Source organism: Aulostomus chinensis, chromosome 12 (genome assembly GCF_037954235.1).
Source record: "Aulostomus chinensis isolate RoL2024-O1b breed Wild chromosome 12, RoL_Achi_v1.0, whole genome shotgun sequence".
Lineage (NCBI taxonomy): Eukaryota > Metazoa > Chordata > Actinopteri > Syngnathiformes > Aulostomidae > Aulostomus > Aulostomus chinensis.
In genome coordinates this window covers 12,845,144-12,860,310 of record NC_141331.1, presented here as the reverse complement: position 1 = coordinate 12,860,310, position 15,167 = coordinate 12,845,144, and the positions used below count along the sequence as shown (strand labels likewise).

The window sequence follows — 15,167 nt, the reverse complement described above, 5'->3', positions numbered from 1 at the left end:
CCTGTAAAGGGGGCACCCAGAGTTGAACTGGGGACCTCTTGAGCTGCAGTCAAATGCTCTACCACTGAGCTATACCCCCACCTCCTGTTGAGGGTGGATATTTACTCATCCACAATTGAAACAACACATTTTTTTGATTCTTGTTGAAGAGGTTGTCTAATTTTTTCCCTCATCTTGGGAACATCTCAGCAACTTTATTAATACTGGTCGACTTTTAGAGAGACACTTCCTGATTTGAATTCAGAATGTGTGGGGGTTTTCTGTTTTTGACAAAGGGATCATTTCAAAATGTCTGCAAATAGCAGAACAAGTCTAGTTTCCAACAACTCCAGGGAGGATCATAAGTGTTTTCTACCATGGACGATGGGTGCTGCGGTCACATCATGAGAAGGGCTGGAGGGAGAGGTGGGTGTTTCTTGATTCATGAACTCAACGCATTCTCAAATGCACCTGTAAAGGGGGCACCCAGAGTTGAACTGGGGACCTCTTGATCTGCAGTCAAATGCTCTACCACTGAGCTATACCCCCACTCCTCCTGGACCAAAGTATGAACAATCTCACAGTTAGCTAAAGTTTTCACACGTATTCTTGACAAACTCACTAACTTTATTGCACTATCATACTTTATCTGGAAGATGCCATTGTTTGTTGTTATCAAATTAGTTTTTGTGTGTGTGAGTGAATTTCTGGGATAAGGGGTTGGATAAAAAGAATCAATGCTGTTGTTTGTAATATTCACAGCGTGATGGTGGTTGAGTCAGATTCCACAGCAGCAGTTGAGGAGTGTTTCCTGACAGCAACAATCAGGGGGGGTGGTTCTTTCATGTGCATCATGACTAAGAAAGAGCTGAGACCTTCCTTAAATACTCACTTTGAAAAGCAGGATAGGGGGCACCCAGAGTTGAACTGGGGACCTCTTGATCTGCAGTCAAATGCTCTACCACTGAGCTATACCCCCACCTCCTGGTGAGGGTTGATATTTACTGATCCAGCTTCGAAACAACATATCTTTTTGATTCTTGTTAAGGAGGTTGTCTAATTTTTTCCCTCATCTTGAGAACATCTCAGCAACTTTATTAGGACTGGTCGACTTTTAGAGAGAGACTTCCTGATTTGAATCCAGAATCCATCCATCCATTGCCTTCTGCTTACTCCTATGTTTAGGGTTGCGGGGGGCTGGAGCCTATCCAAGCATCTACGGGCGAGAGGCAGGTTAACCCTGGATCAGTCGTGAATTCAGAATGCGTGGGTTTATTTTGTTTTTGACAAAAGGATCATTTCATAATGTCAGCGAGAAGTTGAAGTCTTGTTTCCAACAACTCCAGGGAGGGAGGGATCATTTGTGTTTTCTACCATGGAGGATGGGTGCTGTGGTTTCATCATGAGAAGGGCTGGCGTTTTCTTGATTAATGTATTCAATGAAACAACACATTTACAAGTGCACCTGCAAAGGGGGCACCCAGAGTTGAACTGGGGACCTCTTGATCTGCAGTCAAATGCTCTACCACTGAGCTATACCCCCACCTCCTGGTAAGGGATGATATTTACTCATCCAGCTCCTAAACAAAATTTTTTTTTAATTACAATTTTTTGATTCTTGTTGAAGAGGATGTCTGATTTTTATACTGATTTTGGGAACATCTCAGCAACTTTATTAGTACTGGTCGACTTTTAGAGAGAGACTTCCTGATGTGAATTCAGGATGTGTGAGTTATTTTCTCTTTCTTGAATAAGGGATCATTTCAAAAGAGTCAGCGAAAAATAGAAGTCTAGATTCCAACAACTCAAGGGAGGGATTGTAAGTGTTACCTGTGCTAACTGTGGGATTGTTCATACTGTGGTCTCTGTGCAGTGGGAGTATAGCTCAGTGGTAGAGCATTTGACTGCAGATCAAGAGGTCCCCAGTTCAACTCTGGGTGCCCCCTATCCTGGTTTCTGAAACATGTAAAGAAATTCCCAGCTCTTCCTCCATCCTCCTGTCCATGAATAAACCACAGTTACCTGTCAGGAAACTCTCCCTGCTGAAGTGAAATCTGACTCAATCCGCTGCTTAAAAAGGCATTTCTTCTAATTTTTAAAAAAATTTTGTCTTGTTTTTGCATATTTTACAAACCCCAATGTTGATATTTGTTAATGCAACAACAACAAACGATGACATCTTCCAGATAATGTATGATAGTGCAAAGAACTAACTCAGATGTTTGTCAAGAGTACTTGTGAAAACTTAAGCTAACTGTGGGATTGTTCATACTTTGGTCCAGGAGGAGTGGGGGTATAGCTCAGTGGGAGAGCGTTTGACTGCAGATCATGAGGTCCCCAGTTCAACTCTGGGTGCCCCCTTTACAGGTTCACTTGTAAATGTGTTGTTTCGTTGAATACATTAATCAAGAAACACCCACCTCTCCCTCCAGCCCTTCTCATGATGAGACCACAGCACCCTTCCTCCATGGCAGAAAACACTAATGATCCCTCTCTGGAGTTGTTGGAAACTGGACTTGTTACCCTTCTTGCCGACATTTTGAAATGATCCCTTTGTCAAAAACAGAAAAAAACCCCGCACATTCTGAACTCAAATCAGGAAGTCTCTCTCTAAAAGTCGACCAATATGAATAAAGTTGCTGAGATGTTCCCAAGATGGGGGAAAAAATTAGACAACTACCTTCACAAGAATCAAAAAGACATGTTGTTGCGAAGCTGGATGAGTAAATATCATCCCTCAACAGGAGGTGGGGGTATAGCTCAGTGGTAGAGCATTTGACTGCAGCTCAAGAGGTCCCCAGTTCAACTCTGGGTGCCCCCTTTACAGGTGCACTTGTAAATGTGTTGTTTCATTGAATACATTAATCAAGAAAAAAAACCCTCTCCCTACATCCCTTCTCATGATGAGACCACAGCACCCATCCTCCATGGTAGAAAACACTAATGATCCCCCCCTGGAGTTGTTGGAAACTAGACTTGTTCTGCTTCTCACTGACATTTTGAAATGATCCCTTTGTCAAAAACAGAAAAAACCCACACATTCTGAACTCAAATCAGGAAGTCTCTCTCTAAAAGTTGACTAGTACTAATAAAGTTGCTGAGATGTTCCCAAAATGGGGGAAAAAATTAGACAACCGCCTTCACAAGAATCAAAAAGATATGTTGTTTCGAAGCTGGATCAGTAAATATCAACCCTTACCAGGAGGTGGGGGTATAGCTCAGTGGTAGAGCATTTGACTGCAGATCAAGAGGTCCCCAGTTCAACTCTGGGTGCCCCCTATCCTAGATTTCAAAGTGGAAATATAAGGAAGTTACCAGCTCTTTCTCAATGCAAATGTATGTGAATGAACCACTCCTCAACTGCTGCTGGTGGGAAATTTGACTCAACCACCATCAGTTTATACAGACTACAAACTCTATTACTTATACATTTTTATGGGCTGCTCGGTGCCAACCCATTGTGATAACAAACGATGGCATCTTCCAGATAAAGTATGCTGGTGCAAAAAAGCAACTGAGATGTTTGTCAAGAATACTTGTGAAAACGTTAGCTAACTGTTGGATTGTTCATACTTTGGTCCAGGAGGTGGGGGTATAGCTCAGTGGTAGAGCATTTGACTGCAGATCAAGAGGTCCCCAGTTCAACTCTGGGTGCCCCCTATGCTGGTTTCTAAAACATCTAAGGAAATTCTCAGGTCATTCTCTTTTGTCCTGTACATGAATAAACCACAACTCTCCAATTACCTGTCAGGAAACTCTCCTTAATTGCTGGTGTGAAATCTGACTCAGTCACCTGCTGAAAAAAGCTTTTCTTTTAATTTTGTCTTTTTTTTTGCATATTTTACAAACCCCAGTGTTGACTTTTGTTAATACAACAACAACAAACGATGGCATCTTCCAGATAATGTATGATAGTGCAAAGAACTAACTCAGATGTTTGTCAAGAGTACTTGTGAAAACTTTAGCTAACTGTGGGATTGTTCATACTTTGGTCCAGGAGGAGTGGGGGTATAGCTCAGTGGGAGAGCATTTGACTGCAGATCAAGAGGTCCCCAGTTCAACTCTGGGTGCCCCCTTTACAGGTGCACTCGTAAATGTGTTGTTTCATTGAATACATTAATCAAGAAAACGCCAGCTCTTCTCATGATGAAACCACAGCACCCATCCTCCATGGTAGAAAACACGAATGATCCCTCCCTCCCTGGAGTTGTTGGAAACTGGACTTCTACTTCTCTCTGACATTATGAAATGATCCTTTTGTCAAAAACAAAATAAACCCACACATTCTGAATCCCGACTGGTCCAGGGTTAACCTGCCTCTCGCCCGTAGATGCTTGGATAGGCTCCAGCCCCCCACGACCCTAAACATAGGAGTAAGCAGAAGGCAATGGATGGATGGATTCTGGATTCAAATCAGGAAGTCTCTCTCTCGAAGTCGACCAGTATTAATAAAGTTGCTGAGATGTTCTCAAGATAAGGGAAAAAATTAGACAACCTCCTTAACAAGAATCAAAAAGATATGTTGTTTCGAAGCTGTATCAGTAAATATCAACCCTTACTAGGAGGTGGGGGTATAGCTCAGTGGTAGAGCATTTGACTGCAGATCAAGAGGTCCCCAGTTCAACTCTGGGTGCCCCCTGTCTTGGTTTCTGAAACATGTAAGGAAATTCTCAGCGTGTTCTCCATCCTCCTGTACATGAATAAACCACAACTCCCCAATTACCTGTCAGGAAACTCTCCTTAAATGCTCATGTGAAATCTGACTCAGTCACCTGCTGAAAACGCATTTCTTTTAATTTTTTTTACATTTCGCTTGCTTTTGCATATTTTACAAACCCCAGTGTTGATTTTTGTTAATACAACAACAACAAACAATGACATCTTCCAGATAATGTATGATAGTGCAAAGAACTAACTCAGATGTTTGTCAAGAGTACTTGTGAAAACTTTAGCTAACTGTGGAATTGTTCATACTTTAGTCCAGGAGGAGTGGGGGTATAGCTCAGTGGTAGAGCATTTGACTGCAGATCAAGAGGTCCCCAGTTCAACTCTGGGTGCCCCCTTTACAGGTGCACTTGTAAATGTGTTGTTTCATTGAATACATTAATCAAGAAAAAACCACCTCTCCCTCCATCCCTTCTCATGATGAGACCACAGCACCCATCCTCCATGGCAGAAAACACTAAAGATCCCTCTTTGGAGTTGTTGGAAACTTGACTTGTTACGCTTCTCGCTGACATTTTGAAATGATCCCTTTGTCAAAAACAGAAAAAACCCACACATTCTGAATTCAAATCAGGAAGTCTCTCTCTAAAAGTCGACCAGTATTAATAAAGTTGCTGAGATGTTCCCAAAATGGGGGAAAAAATTAGACAACCTCCTTAACAAGAATCAAAAAGATGTGTTGTTTCGAAGCTGCATCAGTAAATATCAACCCTCCCCAGGAGGTGGGGGTGTAGCTCAGTGGTAGAGCATTTGACTGCAGATTAAGAGGTCCCCAGTTCAACTCTGGGTGCCCCCTATCCTGCTTTTCAAAGTGAGAATTTAAGGAAGGTCTCAGCTCTTTCTCAGTCCTGATGTACATGAATAAACCACACCTCTGGTTGTTGCTGTCAGGAAACACTCCTCAACTGCTGCTGAGAAATCTGACATCACCATGTGAATGTTACAAACAACAATGTTGTTGTTTTTAATACAACAACAACAAACGATGACATCTTCCAGATAAAGTATGATTGTGCAATAAAGTAACTGAGTAGGTCAAGAATACTTGTCAATACTTTAGCTAACTGTGGGATTGTTCATTCTTTGGTCCAGGAGGAGTGGGGGTATAGCTCAGTGGTAGAGCATTTGACTGCAGATCAAGAGGTCCCCAGTTCAACTCTGGGTGACCCCTTTACAGGTTCACTTGTAAATGTGTTGTTTCATTGAATACATTAATCAAGAAAAAACCACCTCTCCCTCCAGCCCTTCCCATGATGAGACCACAGCACCCATCTTCCATGGTAGAAAACAAAAAATGATCCCTCCCTGGAATTGTTGGAAACTAGACTTCAACATGTCATTGACATTTTGAAATGATCGCTTTGTCAAAAACAGAAAAAACCCACACACTCTGAATTCACGAACCCTGCCTCTCGCCCGTAGACGCTGGGATAGCCTCCAGCCCCCCCCCCCCCCCCGCGACACTTAGTGTAGGAATAAGCAGAGGACAATGGATGGATGGATTCTGAATTCAAATCAGGAAGTCTCTCTCTAAAAGTCGACCAGTCCTAATAAAGTTGCTGAGATGTTCTCAAGATGAGGGAAAAAATTAGACAACCTCCTTAACAAGAATCAAAAAGATATGTTGTTTCGAAGCTGGATCAGTAAATATCAACCCTCACCAGGAGGTGGGGGTATAGCTCAGTGGTAGAGCATTTGACTGCAGATCAAGAGGTCCCCAGTTCAACTCTGGGTGCCCCCTGTCCTGGTTTCTGAAACATGTAAGGAAATTCTCAGCGTGTTCTCCATCCTCCTGTACATGAATAAACCACAACTCCCCAATTACCTGTCAGGAAACTCTCCTCAAATGCTCATGTGAAATCTGACTCAGTCACCTGCTGAAAAGGCATTTCTTTTAATTTTTTTTACATTTTGTCTTGTTTTTGCATATTTTACAAACCCCAGTGTTGATTTTTGTTAATACAACAACAAACGATGACATCTTCCAGATAATGTATGATAGTGCAAAGAACTAACTCAGATGTTTGTCAAGAGTACTTGTGAAAACTTTAGCTAACTGCGGAATTGTTCATTCTTTGGTCCAGGAGGAGTGGGGGTATAGCTCAGTGGTAGAGCATTTGACTGCAGATCAAGAGGTCCCCAGTTCAACTCTGGGTGCCCCCTTTACAGGTGCACTTGTAAATGTGTTGTTTCATTGAATACATGAATCAAGAAAAAACCACCTTTCCCTCCAGCCCTTCTCATGATGAGACCACAGCGCCCATCCTCCATGGCAGAAAACACTAGTGAACCCTCTTTGGAGTTGTTGGAAACTAGACTTGTTACGCTTCTCACTGACATTTTGAAATGATCCCTTTGTCAAAAACAGAAAAAACCCACACATTCTGAATTCAAATCAGGAAGTCTCTCTCTAAAAGTTGACTAGTACGAATAAAGTTGCTGAGATGTTCCCAAAATGGGGGAAAAAATTAGACAACCGCCTTCACAAGAATCAAAAAGAAATGTTGTTTCGAAGCTGGATGAGTAAATATCATCCCTCAACAGGAGGTGGGGGTATAGCTCAGTGGTAGAGCATTTGACTGCAGATCAAGAGGTCCCCAGTTCAACTCTGGGTGCCCCCTATCCTAGATTTCAAAGTGGAAGTATAAGGAAGTTACCAGCTCTTTCTCAATGCAAATGTATGTGAATGAACCATTCCTGATCTGCTGGTGGGAAGTTTGACTCAACCACCATCAGTTTATGCAGACTACAAACGCTATTCCTTATAAATTTTTATGGGCTGCTCGGTGCCAACCCATTGTGATAACAAACGATGGCATCTTCCAGATAAAGTATGCTGGTGCAAAAAAGCAACTGAGATGTTTGTCAAGAATACTTGTGAAAACGTTAGCTAACTGTTGGATTGTTCATACTTTGGTCCAGGAGGAGTGGGGGTATAGCTCAGTGGTAGAGCATTTGACTGCAGATCAAGAGGTCCCCAGTTCAACTCTGGGTGCTCCCTATGCTGGTTTCTAAAACATGTAAGGAAATTCTCAGCGTGTTCTCCATCCTCCTGTACATGAATAAACCACAACTCTCCAATTACCTGTCAGGAAACTCTTCTTAATTGCTGGTGTGAAATCTGACTCAGTCACCTGCTGAAAAAAGCTTTTCTTTTAATTTGCATATTTTACAAACCCCAGTGTTGATTTTTGTTAATACAACAACAAAAAAACGATGGCATCTTCCAGATAATGTATGATCGTGCAAAGAACTAACTCAGATGTTTGTCAAGAGTACTTGTGAAAACTTTAGCTAACTGTGAGATTGTTCATACTTTGGTCCAGGAGGAGTGGGGGTATAGCTCAGTGGTAGAGCATTTGACTGCAGATCAAGAGGTCCCCAGTTCAACTCTGGGTGCCCCCTTTACAGGTGCACTCGTAAATGTGTTGTTTCATTGAATACATTAATCAAGAAAAAGCCAGCTCTTCTCATGATGAAACCACAGCACTCATCCTCCATGGTAGAAAACACAAATGATCCCTCCCTCCCTGGAGTTGTTGGAAACTAGACTTCAACATGTCATTGACATTTTGAAATGATCCCTTTGTCAAAAACATAAAAAATCCACACATTCTGAATTCACGACCTGTCCAGGGTTAACCTGCCTCTCGCCCGTAGACGCTGGGATAGACTCCAGCCCCCCCCCCCCCCCCGCGACACTTAGTGTAGGAATAAGCGGAGGACAATGGATGGATGGATTCTGAATTCAAATCAGGAAGTCTCTCTCTCGAAGTCGACCAGTATTAATAAAGTTGCTGAGATGTTCTCAAGATGAGGGAAAAAATTAGACAACCTCCTTAACAAGAATCAAAAAAATATGCTGTTTTGAAGCTGAATGTGTAAATATCAACCCTTACCAGGAGGTGGGGGTATAGCTCAGTGGTAGAGCATTTGACTGCAGATCAAGAGGTCCCCAGTTCAACTCTGGGTGCCCCCTGCTGTTGGATTCAAGACCACAGTCAGTTTGAAAAAATACACAAAAACAACAACTATCCCTTCTGTGTTTTCATGGCTGCACTGCTTCTCTTTTTAAGGGCCACTCCATAATTGTTTCTTTGACAAAACTGAGTCAGTTTGTCATTTTATTTTTAATTGATTTGCCCAAAATCTCAAGGGTTTGTTTTTTTCCTAGCCAGTGACATTCAATGTTAGTGAGCATCATTTAGCAACTTAGCAACCACCTGTTATGACATTTAAATACAGTTACATTCTCTCGAGTCGTACTTCTGGATTGTGTATGCTTCAGAACAAAGAACATCTTGAGCAAGCGTTGGCCACTTTCAACGATCCAGCTGACTTTGAGACGAGGGGACTCCATTGGTATTGCTCATTAGAGGGTAGTGCATGGACAACATAGAAAGAGTTATCCATGTTTGTTTTGTTTTTCAGGGCTTTATCCTGTGTGTCCTTGGTGTATTGTGTGTATAGGGCCAGAGAACCTCATGATGTAGCTGGATTGGAGCCTGTGGAAATAAAGTGAAAAGTAGCTTGGAACACACTCATAGGTATGGATGCCAAATATAACACTTGATTGCATTTCAAACTGATATATTTTCAAAATTTAGTTGATTTCTTTCTCATTTTCACACATTTGAGACATAATTAATTATGAGAAAAATAAATATAAATGTTAAAATATGTCAAGGAAAAACAGAAAACTTTGCCTTCGGGGCAACAGATAAATAGTTACTGTGACCAAGTCAGGCTTGTGAGATAAGGGTGTCAGCTGAACATAGAGCATGAAGAGTGTGGTCAAAGTGCAATTGTGTAGGTCAGGTTAAACAAGTGATAAATGATTTTAAAAAAACACACACACAAAAAATTGAACATAGAGGGGGCATCCAGAGTTGAACTGGGGACCTCTTGATGTGCAGTCAAACGCTCTACCACTGAGCTATACCGCCACTCCTCCTGGTGAGGGTTGATATTTACTCATCCAGCTTCGAAACAACATATCTTTTTGATACTTGTTCAGGAGGTTGTCTAATTTTTTCCCCAATCTTGGGAACATCTCAGCAACTTTATTAATACTGGTCAACTTTTAGAGAGAGACTTCCTGATTTGAATTCAGAATGTGTGGGTTTTTTCTATTTCTTGACAAAGGGATCATTTCAAAATGTCAGCAAGAAGCGTAACAAGTCTAGTTTCCAACATCTCGAGGGAGGGATCATTAGTGTCTTCTACCATGGAGGATGGGTGCTGTGGTCTCATCATGAGAAGGGCTGGAGGGAAAGGTGGCTTTTTCTTGATTATTGTATTCAATGAAACAACACATTAACAAGTGCACCTGTAAAGGGGGCACCCAGAGTTGATCTGGGGACCTCTTGATCTGCAGTCAAATGCTCTACCACTGAGCTATACCCCCACTCCTCCTGGACCAAAGTATGAACAATCCCACAGTTAGCTAAAGTTTTCACAAGTATTCTTGACCTACTCAGTTACTTTATTGCACTATCATACTTTATCTGGAAGATGTCATCGTTTGTTGTTGTTGTATTAAAAACAACAACACTGCTGTTTGTAACATTCACATGGTGATGTCAGATTTCACAGCAGCAGTTGAGGAGTGTTTCCTGACAGCAACAATCAGGGGGGTGGTTTATTCATGTACATCAGGACTGAGAAAGAGCTGAGACCTTCCTTTCACTTTGAAAAGCAGGGTAGGGGGCACCCAGAGTTGAACTGGGGACCTCTTGATCTGCAGTCAAATGCTCTACCACTGAGCTATACCCCCACCTCCTGGTGAGGGTGGATATTTACTCATCCACAATTGAAACAACACATTTTTTTGATTCTTGTTGAAGAGGTTGTCTGATTTTTCCCTGATCTTTGGAGCATCTCAGCAACTTTATTAATACTGGTCGACTTTCAGAGAGAGACTTCCTGATTTGAATTCAGAGTGTGTGGGTTTTTTCTGTTTTTGACAAAGGGATCATTTCAAAATGTCAATGACATGTTGAAGTCTAGTTTCCAACAACTCCAAAGAGGGATCTTTAGTGTTTTCTGCCATGGAGGATGGGCACTGTGGTCTCATCATGGGAAGGGCTGGAGGGAGACGTGGTTTTTTCTTGATTCATGTATTCAATGAAACAACACATTTACAAGTGCACCTGTAAAGGGGGCACCCAGAGTTGAACTGGGGACCTCTTGATCTGCAGTCAAATGCTCTACCACTGAGCTATACCCCCACTGCCATTGACAACCCCCCCCCCCCCCCGCCAAAAAAAAGAAGAAATATAGAAAAAGTATCCATCATGGTTATGATCCATATATTTCAACTTAATTAAATGAAAATATGGATAAAGCTCTCCAAATGCCAAAATCCTCTCAGCTACATTTTGTTACGCTGGCATTGCTGTTGTAGAAAACCTTTGGATTTGTAGTAATACTGTGGGTTTTTGTGTGTTTCATTGGGTCATCCAAAAAGAAGTTTTTTAAAAAACATTGAGGTGTGATATTTAATATTTAGATTAAGATTTAATGTTTCAAAATAGATTTAACATTTTGGTTCAATATCTATAATTCATTTTTAGATTTAATTGCTAGATTTAGATCTCGCATTTAGATTTAGACACAACATTTATATTGAACATTTAGATTTGCATTTAACATTTACAGTTACGTTAAAAATGTACATCTACATTTGGAGTACAGATTTTTTTTTTTTTACATTTTGATTTCGATTTAACCTTTCGATTTAGAGACAGTTTTTTTTTAATAAACATACTCTTAAATATGTGAAAAAATGCTACATGTGAAGAAAATGAACTCTTTTTATAAAAACATATCTGTATGAAAAGAGCAATCAAGTTTTTACAATCAATCCCTGAACATAGAGCACGAGTTACTGAAAAATAGCTGCTACTTCATTTCAGTGGAACATGACCACGCCCCACTTGCTTTGTTCACGTATCTGATTGGCGGAAACGTTTCATCCCTTCTTTGATTGGTCAATACCCTGTCAATAGATCCGGGAGGTGGATGTCGGGTACCTGCCGTTTCCTCCAGCTACCTCATACACTCCCAATTCAGAATATCTTGTACTACGTGTACTCCACATCTCTTTGTTGACTCTGTCGTGGACATTTGAACGGAGTAAGGTAGGTGTGTGTACCGGTCAGTGAGACTATCTTGGGCTGTCGTAATGATGACGTTTCGGGAAGTACACGTTCATCTGCTGTCAAAGCTTTCTTCCTCGTCCGGCTAACATTTGTAAATCTTAGTTAGCCTTCGTGACAAACAAGCGAAAATAATTCAAGCTCCAAGCTTTTCTTCGTGTGGTTGAGAAAATGCTTTTATATGAAATTGTGCCGCATTTGATGGAGTGTTAATGAAACGAGAAGTATGCGGGCGTAACTCGGCTAAAATTCAGGCCTGTTGGTCAGCAAACTCCCCCCAGGCTCTTTCTATTTTCAGTATTATTTGTTGTGTGTTTTCCCAATCACAACAACAGTAAATGCCGCTAAACCTGATGCTAACCTTTGCATTTCTCGTCGTGTCTTACCGCCTATGGCTGCTTTAGCAGTCTCCTCCCTGTCAGGCTAACGGAGACTTATGTAACTTCTGGCCGACACGTCTATACATTTATGTAGATTTAGAAAGAAAGAAGAATTGTGAAGAAACAGTGAAGAATTTTTTTTGAAAAATCCCATCAATACGTCTGTCAATGACAGATAATACATGTCTTATTTTCATAGGATTTGCTTTATCACCTCATGTTTTCATTGATGTATAGACGCCTGTCACGTATATACATCAGTAAAAACACAATTTGATAAAGCAAATAATAACCCTATTAAAATAAGAGATTGCAGGCATTTCCAGTGGGAACTCCAGAACAGACTTGGCTTATTTAAATGTGCACTGGTTAACCATGAGCTGCAAGACTTGTTGGCTCACTTTGACATACTTGAGAAGATAAAGAAGAGAAAAAAGTGGGCAAGAATAATGCTGAGTCACTGGCCTGGCTACTCCTAGTTTGCTTTGAATGAACTCATTCATTGAAAGGATTGTAGTAGCAGTAAAACTTCACCTGAGGTACTTTTGCGATAAGATACCACAGCTGTTACTACCTCTTATGTGTTTTCTGTATTTTTGCATCGTTCTCATTCATGTCTGTATTTGTGTGCCCAGTATTCATTCCCAGGCTCTAAGATGTCAAAAACCAAAGCGGGTTCTGTGGTGGAGATGCAGGGAGATGAAATGACTCGGGTGATCTGGGATCTGATTAAGAAGAAGCTCATCTTCCCCTACCTGGAGCTGGACGTGCACAGGTAATCACACCCCGGCATGAAGACAAACAAGTATCCGATTCCTTCATTCCTTCTTGAACAGCTGGGTTTTGGAAATGACCTTTTGTGGGTTTTGAAACGCATTTAAGAAAGGCTGATTGATTATCCCTCAGTTGTGCATTCTTTCGTTGATTCGTCAATGCTGCCATTTGTATGAGATGAGGGTTTTAAGTGGCAACTGGTGATTTCAACAGGGAAATCTGGAGTGAGAATGGATAACTGGCCATACCTGTAATGCTAGTTTGTGTTGTTGATCCTGGTTTGTCCTTGAGAAGAATCTGAGAAAAACTATTCACTATGTGTAAGTTTCAAACCTGGAAAATTAAACATTTGAATTTACGGCCATGAAAATTTCCTCAAAGAAAGTAAAGCCATCGAAATTTGATAGTGAAACTTTGTATTAACCCTATGTCTGATTAGCACATGACAGAACAGTGCTAATGCTAATCTCCTTAGAGGGTCTCCACCAAGGCGGTCCTTATCTACAAAGCAGGAAATCTGTTGCTGCCCCGTATTGTTTGCACGGTGTTGTTTCTCCATCCCATCTTACCGTATGAACTGTTGCTGTGCAATGGCAATAAGTGTACAGGCAAGTATAAAATAGTATTCCACTAATCTAAGAATTTCCTCAGATTAGGATTTGATTCCCTTGCGGTTGTGACACATGCAGCTCCTAGTGCTGCTTCAAATCATGTAGTCCAATCATCCACAATGATACCGGCTAATTTTCACTGTCGGCAGATATTGGTCATGTTTTTTTCAATCCTGCGTTCCCAGTATTTGTGCCTGTTACTAACATCTGGTTGGTTTTGCTAAACAGAATGCCAACATGTAGCCACAGTTGCTTCATCTGACCTTTGGCCTTTTTTGTTATCTTTTGCACTGACCTTGACGAAAGCTTCGTGTCAAGTGACGTTAGGGATTTTTTTCCTCTGTAGAATGTGGACAGTCAGTCAGTCCCCACTGGACTATAAACTCCTGTTTTGACAGATTTTTATAGATGATTCACTTCATTTCCATCATCATCTCTTGCTCTGTAATAGTGAATCATTCACTGCACCAGCTCGGTTCAATGTGGAGTAATAATCCCTCAGTGGTTCCTCACAATACAGGAATGTCATAAATTGGCTCACTAGAAGACAGACTAACCCAGTTGGCATTGGAAAAGAGGTTTTTTTTTTCATTGCCAGGAAATACTAATTTAAAAGATTTTGGATAGTAATTGCAGGGATTAAGATAATCTGTGTCGTGTGCATGCATTCCTTGAAAGGCGTATTGAAGCACGCACAACTGTTCTGGCTGAAGGAGTTCTTGAAGGTGTTGAATCAGCAGATCGGGTTAAACAGCAACAGCACAGCAAACAATAAAGACAACATTGTTGTTCAACCTGATCCTGGTAGTTTCTCCTTCTTGCTGTCTGTCTCTCGTTCTAAGATCTTTAGTTTGATAATGTGGCACGGTTTGGCCTGCTGAGGGGGGAGGGCTGTGGGAGAATTGGGTAAAAGGTCACTTCTGCCTTGAAACAAAGCCAGTGAATTAATTAGAAAGATCAGATGCTAAAACTGGAGGAGAATGGAAAGCAAATTGTGCACAGATGTATTTTGACAGGATATGGAGTTCTGGCAGCAGCTACAGGAGTGAGCTCACATAACTAGTTTAACTAGTTTAACCTGCATCACTTCACATTGAGCCAACTAAACCACGATGCATGTTCAGTGTAATACACCAGTTCTCCGAGGCAGCATTGCCACGGTGCTGGTAACCACTGCTCATCTTGAAACAGAGCGCTATTGTGAACAGGGTCTCATGCCTCTGCTGCTGAGATTAGAAATGGTTGCCATGTCCTTTTGGTCTTCTCTATACAGACCAGGGCTGAAGCAAACCTCACTACTGTTCGAGTTATTTGATGTTTTGTCACAAAATCTAAAAAGGGTTTCTAAACTGTGTTACAGTTTTTTACTGTTAAAACTAACAATTACATTCAGTTAGACTGTCAAGACAAGAATGTCATGTTCAAATTGCTTCTTTTGTCCTCCGAACAGACCCAAAAAACCCCAAATTCCCATCATTTTCTGACTGAAATTACATCAAAGCAAGAATTCCTCATATCTTAGTATTGGAACCAGCACA

The 15,167-nt window shown here is 41.2% G+C and overlaps 1 protein-coding gene and 24 non-coding genes across 25 annotated transcripts in view; 17 read left to right on the top strand and 8 right to left on the bottom strand.

Annotated features, from left to right (window-relative positions):
* Positions 1-7: 7 nt before the first annotated feature.
* Positions 8-79, bottom strand: trnac-gca (transfer RNA cysteine (anticodon GCA)). The gene has a single exon. It is a non-coding gene; the product is annotated as a tRNA-Cys (tRNA).
* A 377-nt stretch (positions 80-456) lies between these two features.
* Positions 457-528, bottom strand: trnac-gca (transfer RNA cysteine (anticodon GCA)). Its single transcript has one exon. It is a non-coding gene; the product is annotated as a tRNA-Cys (tRNA).
* A 358-nt stretch (positions 529-886) lies between these two features.
* trnac-gca (transfer RNA cysteine (anticodon GCA)) lies at positions 887-958 on the bottom strand. Its single transcript has one exon. It is a non-coding gene; the product is annotated as a tRNA-Cys (tRNA).
* A 492-nt stretch (positions 959-1,450) lies between these two features.
* Positions 1,451-1,522, bottom strand: trnac-gca (transfer RNA cysteine (anticodon GCA)). Its single transcript has one exon. It is a non-coding gene; the product is annotated as a tRNA-Cys (tRNA).
* A 331-nt stretch (positions 1,523-1,853) lies between these two features.
* Positions 1,854-1,925, top strand: trnac-gca (transfer RNA cysteine (anticodon GCA)). The gene has a single exon. It is a non-coding gene; the product is annotated as a tRNA-Cys (tRNA).
* Positions 1,926-2,268: 343 nt separating this feature from the next.
* Positions 2,269-2,340, top strand: trnac-gca (transfer RNA cysteine (anticodon GCA)). The gene has a single exon. It is a non-coding gene; the product is annotated as a tRNA-Cys (tRNA).
* Positions 2,341-2,728: 388 nt separating this feature from the next.
* On the top strand, positions 2,729-2,800 carry trnac-gca (transfer RNA cysteine (anticodon GCA)). The gene has a single exon. It is a non-coding gene; the product is annotated as a tRNA-Cys (tRNA).
* A 386-nt stretch (positions 2,801-3,186) lies between these two features.
* trnac-gca (transfer RNA cysteine (anticodon GCA)) lies at positions 3,187-3,258 on the top strand. Its single transcript has one exon. It is a non-coding gene; the product is annotated as a tRNA-Cys (tRNA).
* A 309-nt stretch (positions 3,259-3,567) lies between these two features.
* trnac-gca (transfer RNA cysteine (anticodon GCA)) lies at positions 3,568-3,639 on the top strand. Its single transcript has one exon. It is a non-coding gene; the product is annotated as a tRNA-Cys (tRNA).
* A 344-nt stretch (positions 3,640-3,983) lies between these two features.
* trnac-gca (transfer RNA cysteine (anticodon GCA)) lies at positions 3,984-4,055 on the top strand. The gene has a single exon. It is a non-coding gene; the product is annotated as a tRNA-Cys (tRNA).
* Positions 4,056-4,546: 491 nt separating this feature from the next.
* On the top strand, positions 4,547-4,618 carry trnac-gca (transfer RNA cysteine (anticodon GCA)). Its single transcript has one exon. It is a non-coding gene; the product is annotated as a tRNA-Cys (tRNA).
* Positions 4,619-4,970: 352 nt separating this feature from the next.
* trnac-gca (transfer RNA cysteine (anticodon GCA)) lies at positions 4,971-5,042 on the top strand. Its single transcript has one exon. It is a non-coding gene; the product is annotated as a tRNA-Cys (tRNA).
* A 386-nt stretch (positions 5,043-5,428) lies between these two features.
* trnac-gca (transfer RNA cysteine (anticodon GCA)) lies at positions 5,429-5,500 on the top strand. Its single transcript has one exon. It is a non-coding gene; the product is annotated as a tRNA-Cys (tRNA).
* A 303-nt stretch (positions 5,501-5,803) lies between these two features.
* Positions 5,804-5,875, top strand: trnac-gca (transfer RNA cysteine (anticodon GCA)). Its single transcript has one exon. It is a non-coding gene; the product is annotated as a tRNA-Cys (tRNA).
* Positions 5,876-6,373: 498 nt separating this feature from the next.
* Positions 6,374-6,445, top strand: trnac-gca (transfer RNA cysteine (anticodon GCA)). The gene has a single exon. It is a non-coding gene; the product is annotated as a tRNA-Cys (tRNA).
* Positions 6,446-6,795: 350 nt separating this feature from the next.
* On the top strand, positions 6,796-6,867 carry trnac-gca (transfer RNA cysteine (anticodon GCA)). Its single transcript has one exon. It is a non-coding gene; the product is annotated as a tRNA-Cys (tRNA).
* Positions 6,868-7,253: 386 nt separating this feature from the next.
* On the top strand, positions 7,254-7,325 carry trnac-gca (transfer RNA cysteine (anticodon GCA)). The gene has a single exon. It is a non-coding gene; the product is annotated as a tRNA-Cys (tRNA).
* Positions 7,326-7,633: 308 nt separating this feature from the next.
* trnac-gca (transfer RNA cysteine (anticodon GCA)) lies at positions 7,634-7,705 on the top strand. Its single transcript has one exon. It is a non-coding gene; the product is annotated as a tRNA-Cys (tRNA).
* Positions 7,706-8,037: 332 nt separating this feature from the next.
* On the top strand, positions 8,038-8,109 carry trnac-gca (transfer RNA cysteine (anticodon GCA)). Its single transcript has one exon. It is a non-coding gene; the product is annotated as a tRNA-Cys (tRNA).
* Positions 8,110-8,611: 502 nt separating this feature from the next.
* Positions 8,612-8,683, top strand: trnac-gca (transfer RNA cysteine (anticodon GCA)). The gene has a single exon. It is a non-coding gene; the product is annotated as a tRNA-Cys (tRNA).
* An 895-nt stretch (positions 8,684-9,578) lies between these two features.
* Positions 9,579-9,650, bottom strand: trnac-gca (transfer RNA cysteine (anticodon GCA)). Its single transcript has one exon. It is a non-coding gene; the product is annotated as a tRNA-Cys (tRNA).
* A 389-nt stretch (positions 9,651-10,039) lies between these two features.
* Positions 10,040-10,111, bottom strand: trnac-gca (transfer RNA cysteine (anticodon GCA)). The gene has a single exon. It is a non-coding gene; the product is annotated as a tRNA-Cys (tRNA).
* Positions 10,112-10,408: 297 nt separating this feature from the next.
* trnac-gca (transfer RNA cysteine (anticodon GCA)) lies at positions 10,409-10,480 on the bottom strand. Its single transcript has one exon. It is a non-coding gene; the product is annotated as a tRNA-Cys (tRNA).
* A 382-nt stretch (positions 10,481-10,862) lies between these two features.
* On the bottom strand, positions 10,863-10,934 carry trnac-gca (transfer RNA cysteine (anticodon GCA)). Its single transcript has one exon. It is a non-coding gene; the product is annotated as a tRNA-Cys (tRNA).
* A 781-nt stretch (positions 10,935-11,715) lies between these two features.
* The window catches only part of idh1 (isocitrate dehydrogenase (NADP(+)) 1), a 9,175-nt gene continuing 5,723 nt past the window's right edge, over positions 11,716-15,167 (top strand). Inside the window, exons 1-2 of the mRNA XM_086220234.1 lie at positions 11,716-11,846; positions 12,880-13,019. Coding sequence (XP_086076360.1) covers positions 12,901-13,019 — 119 coding nt within the window. The 5' untranslated portion in view covers positions 11,716-11,846; positions 12,880-12,900. The remainder of the gene's footprint in view (positions 11,847-12,879; positions 13,020-15,167) is intronic.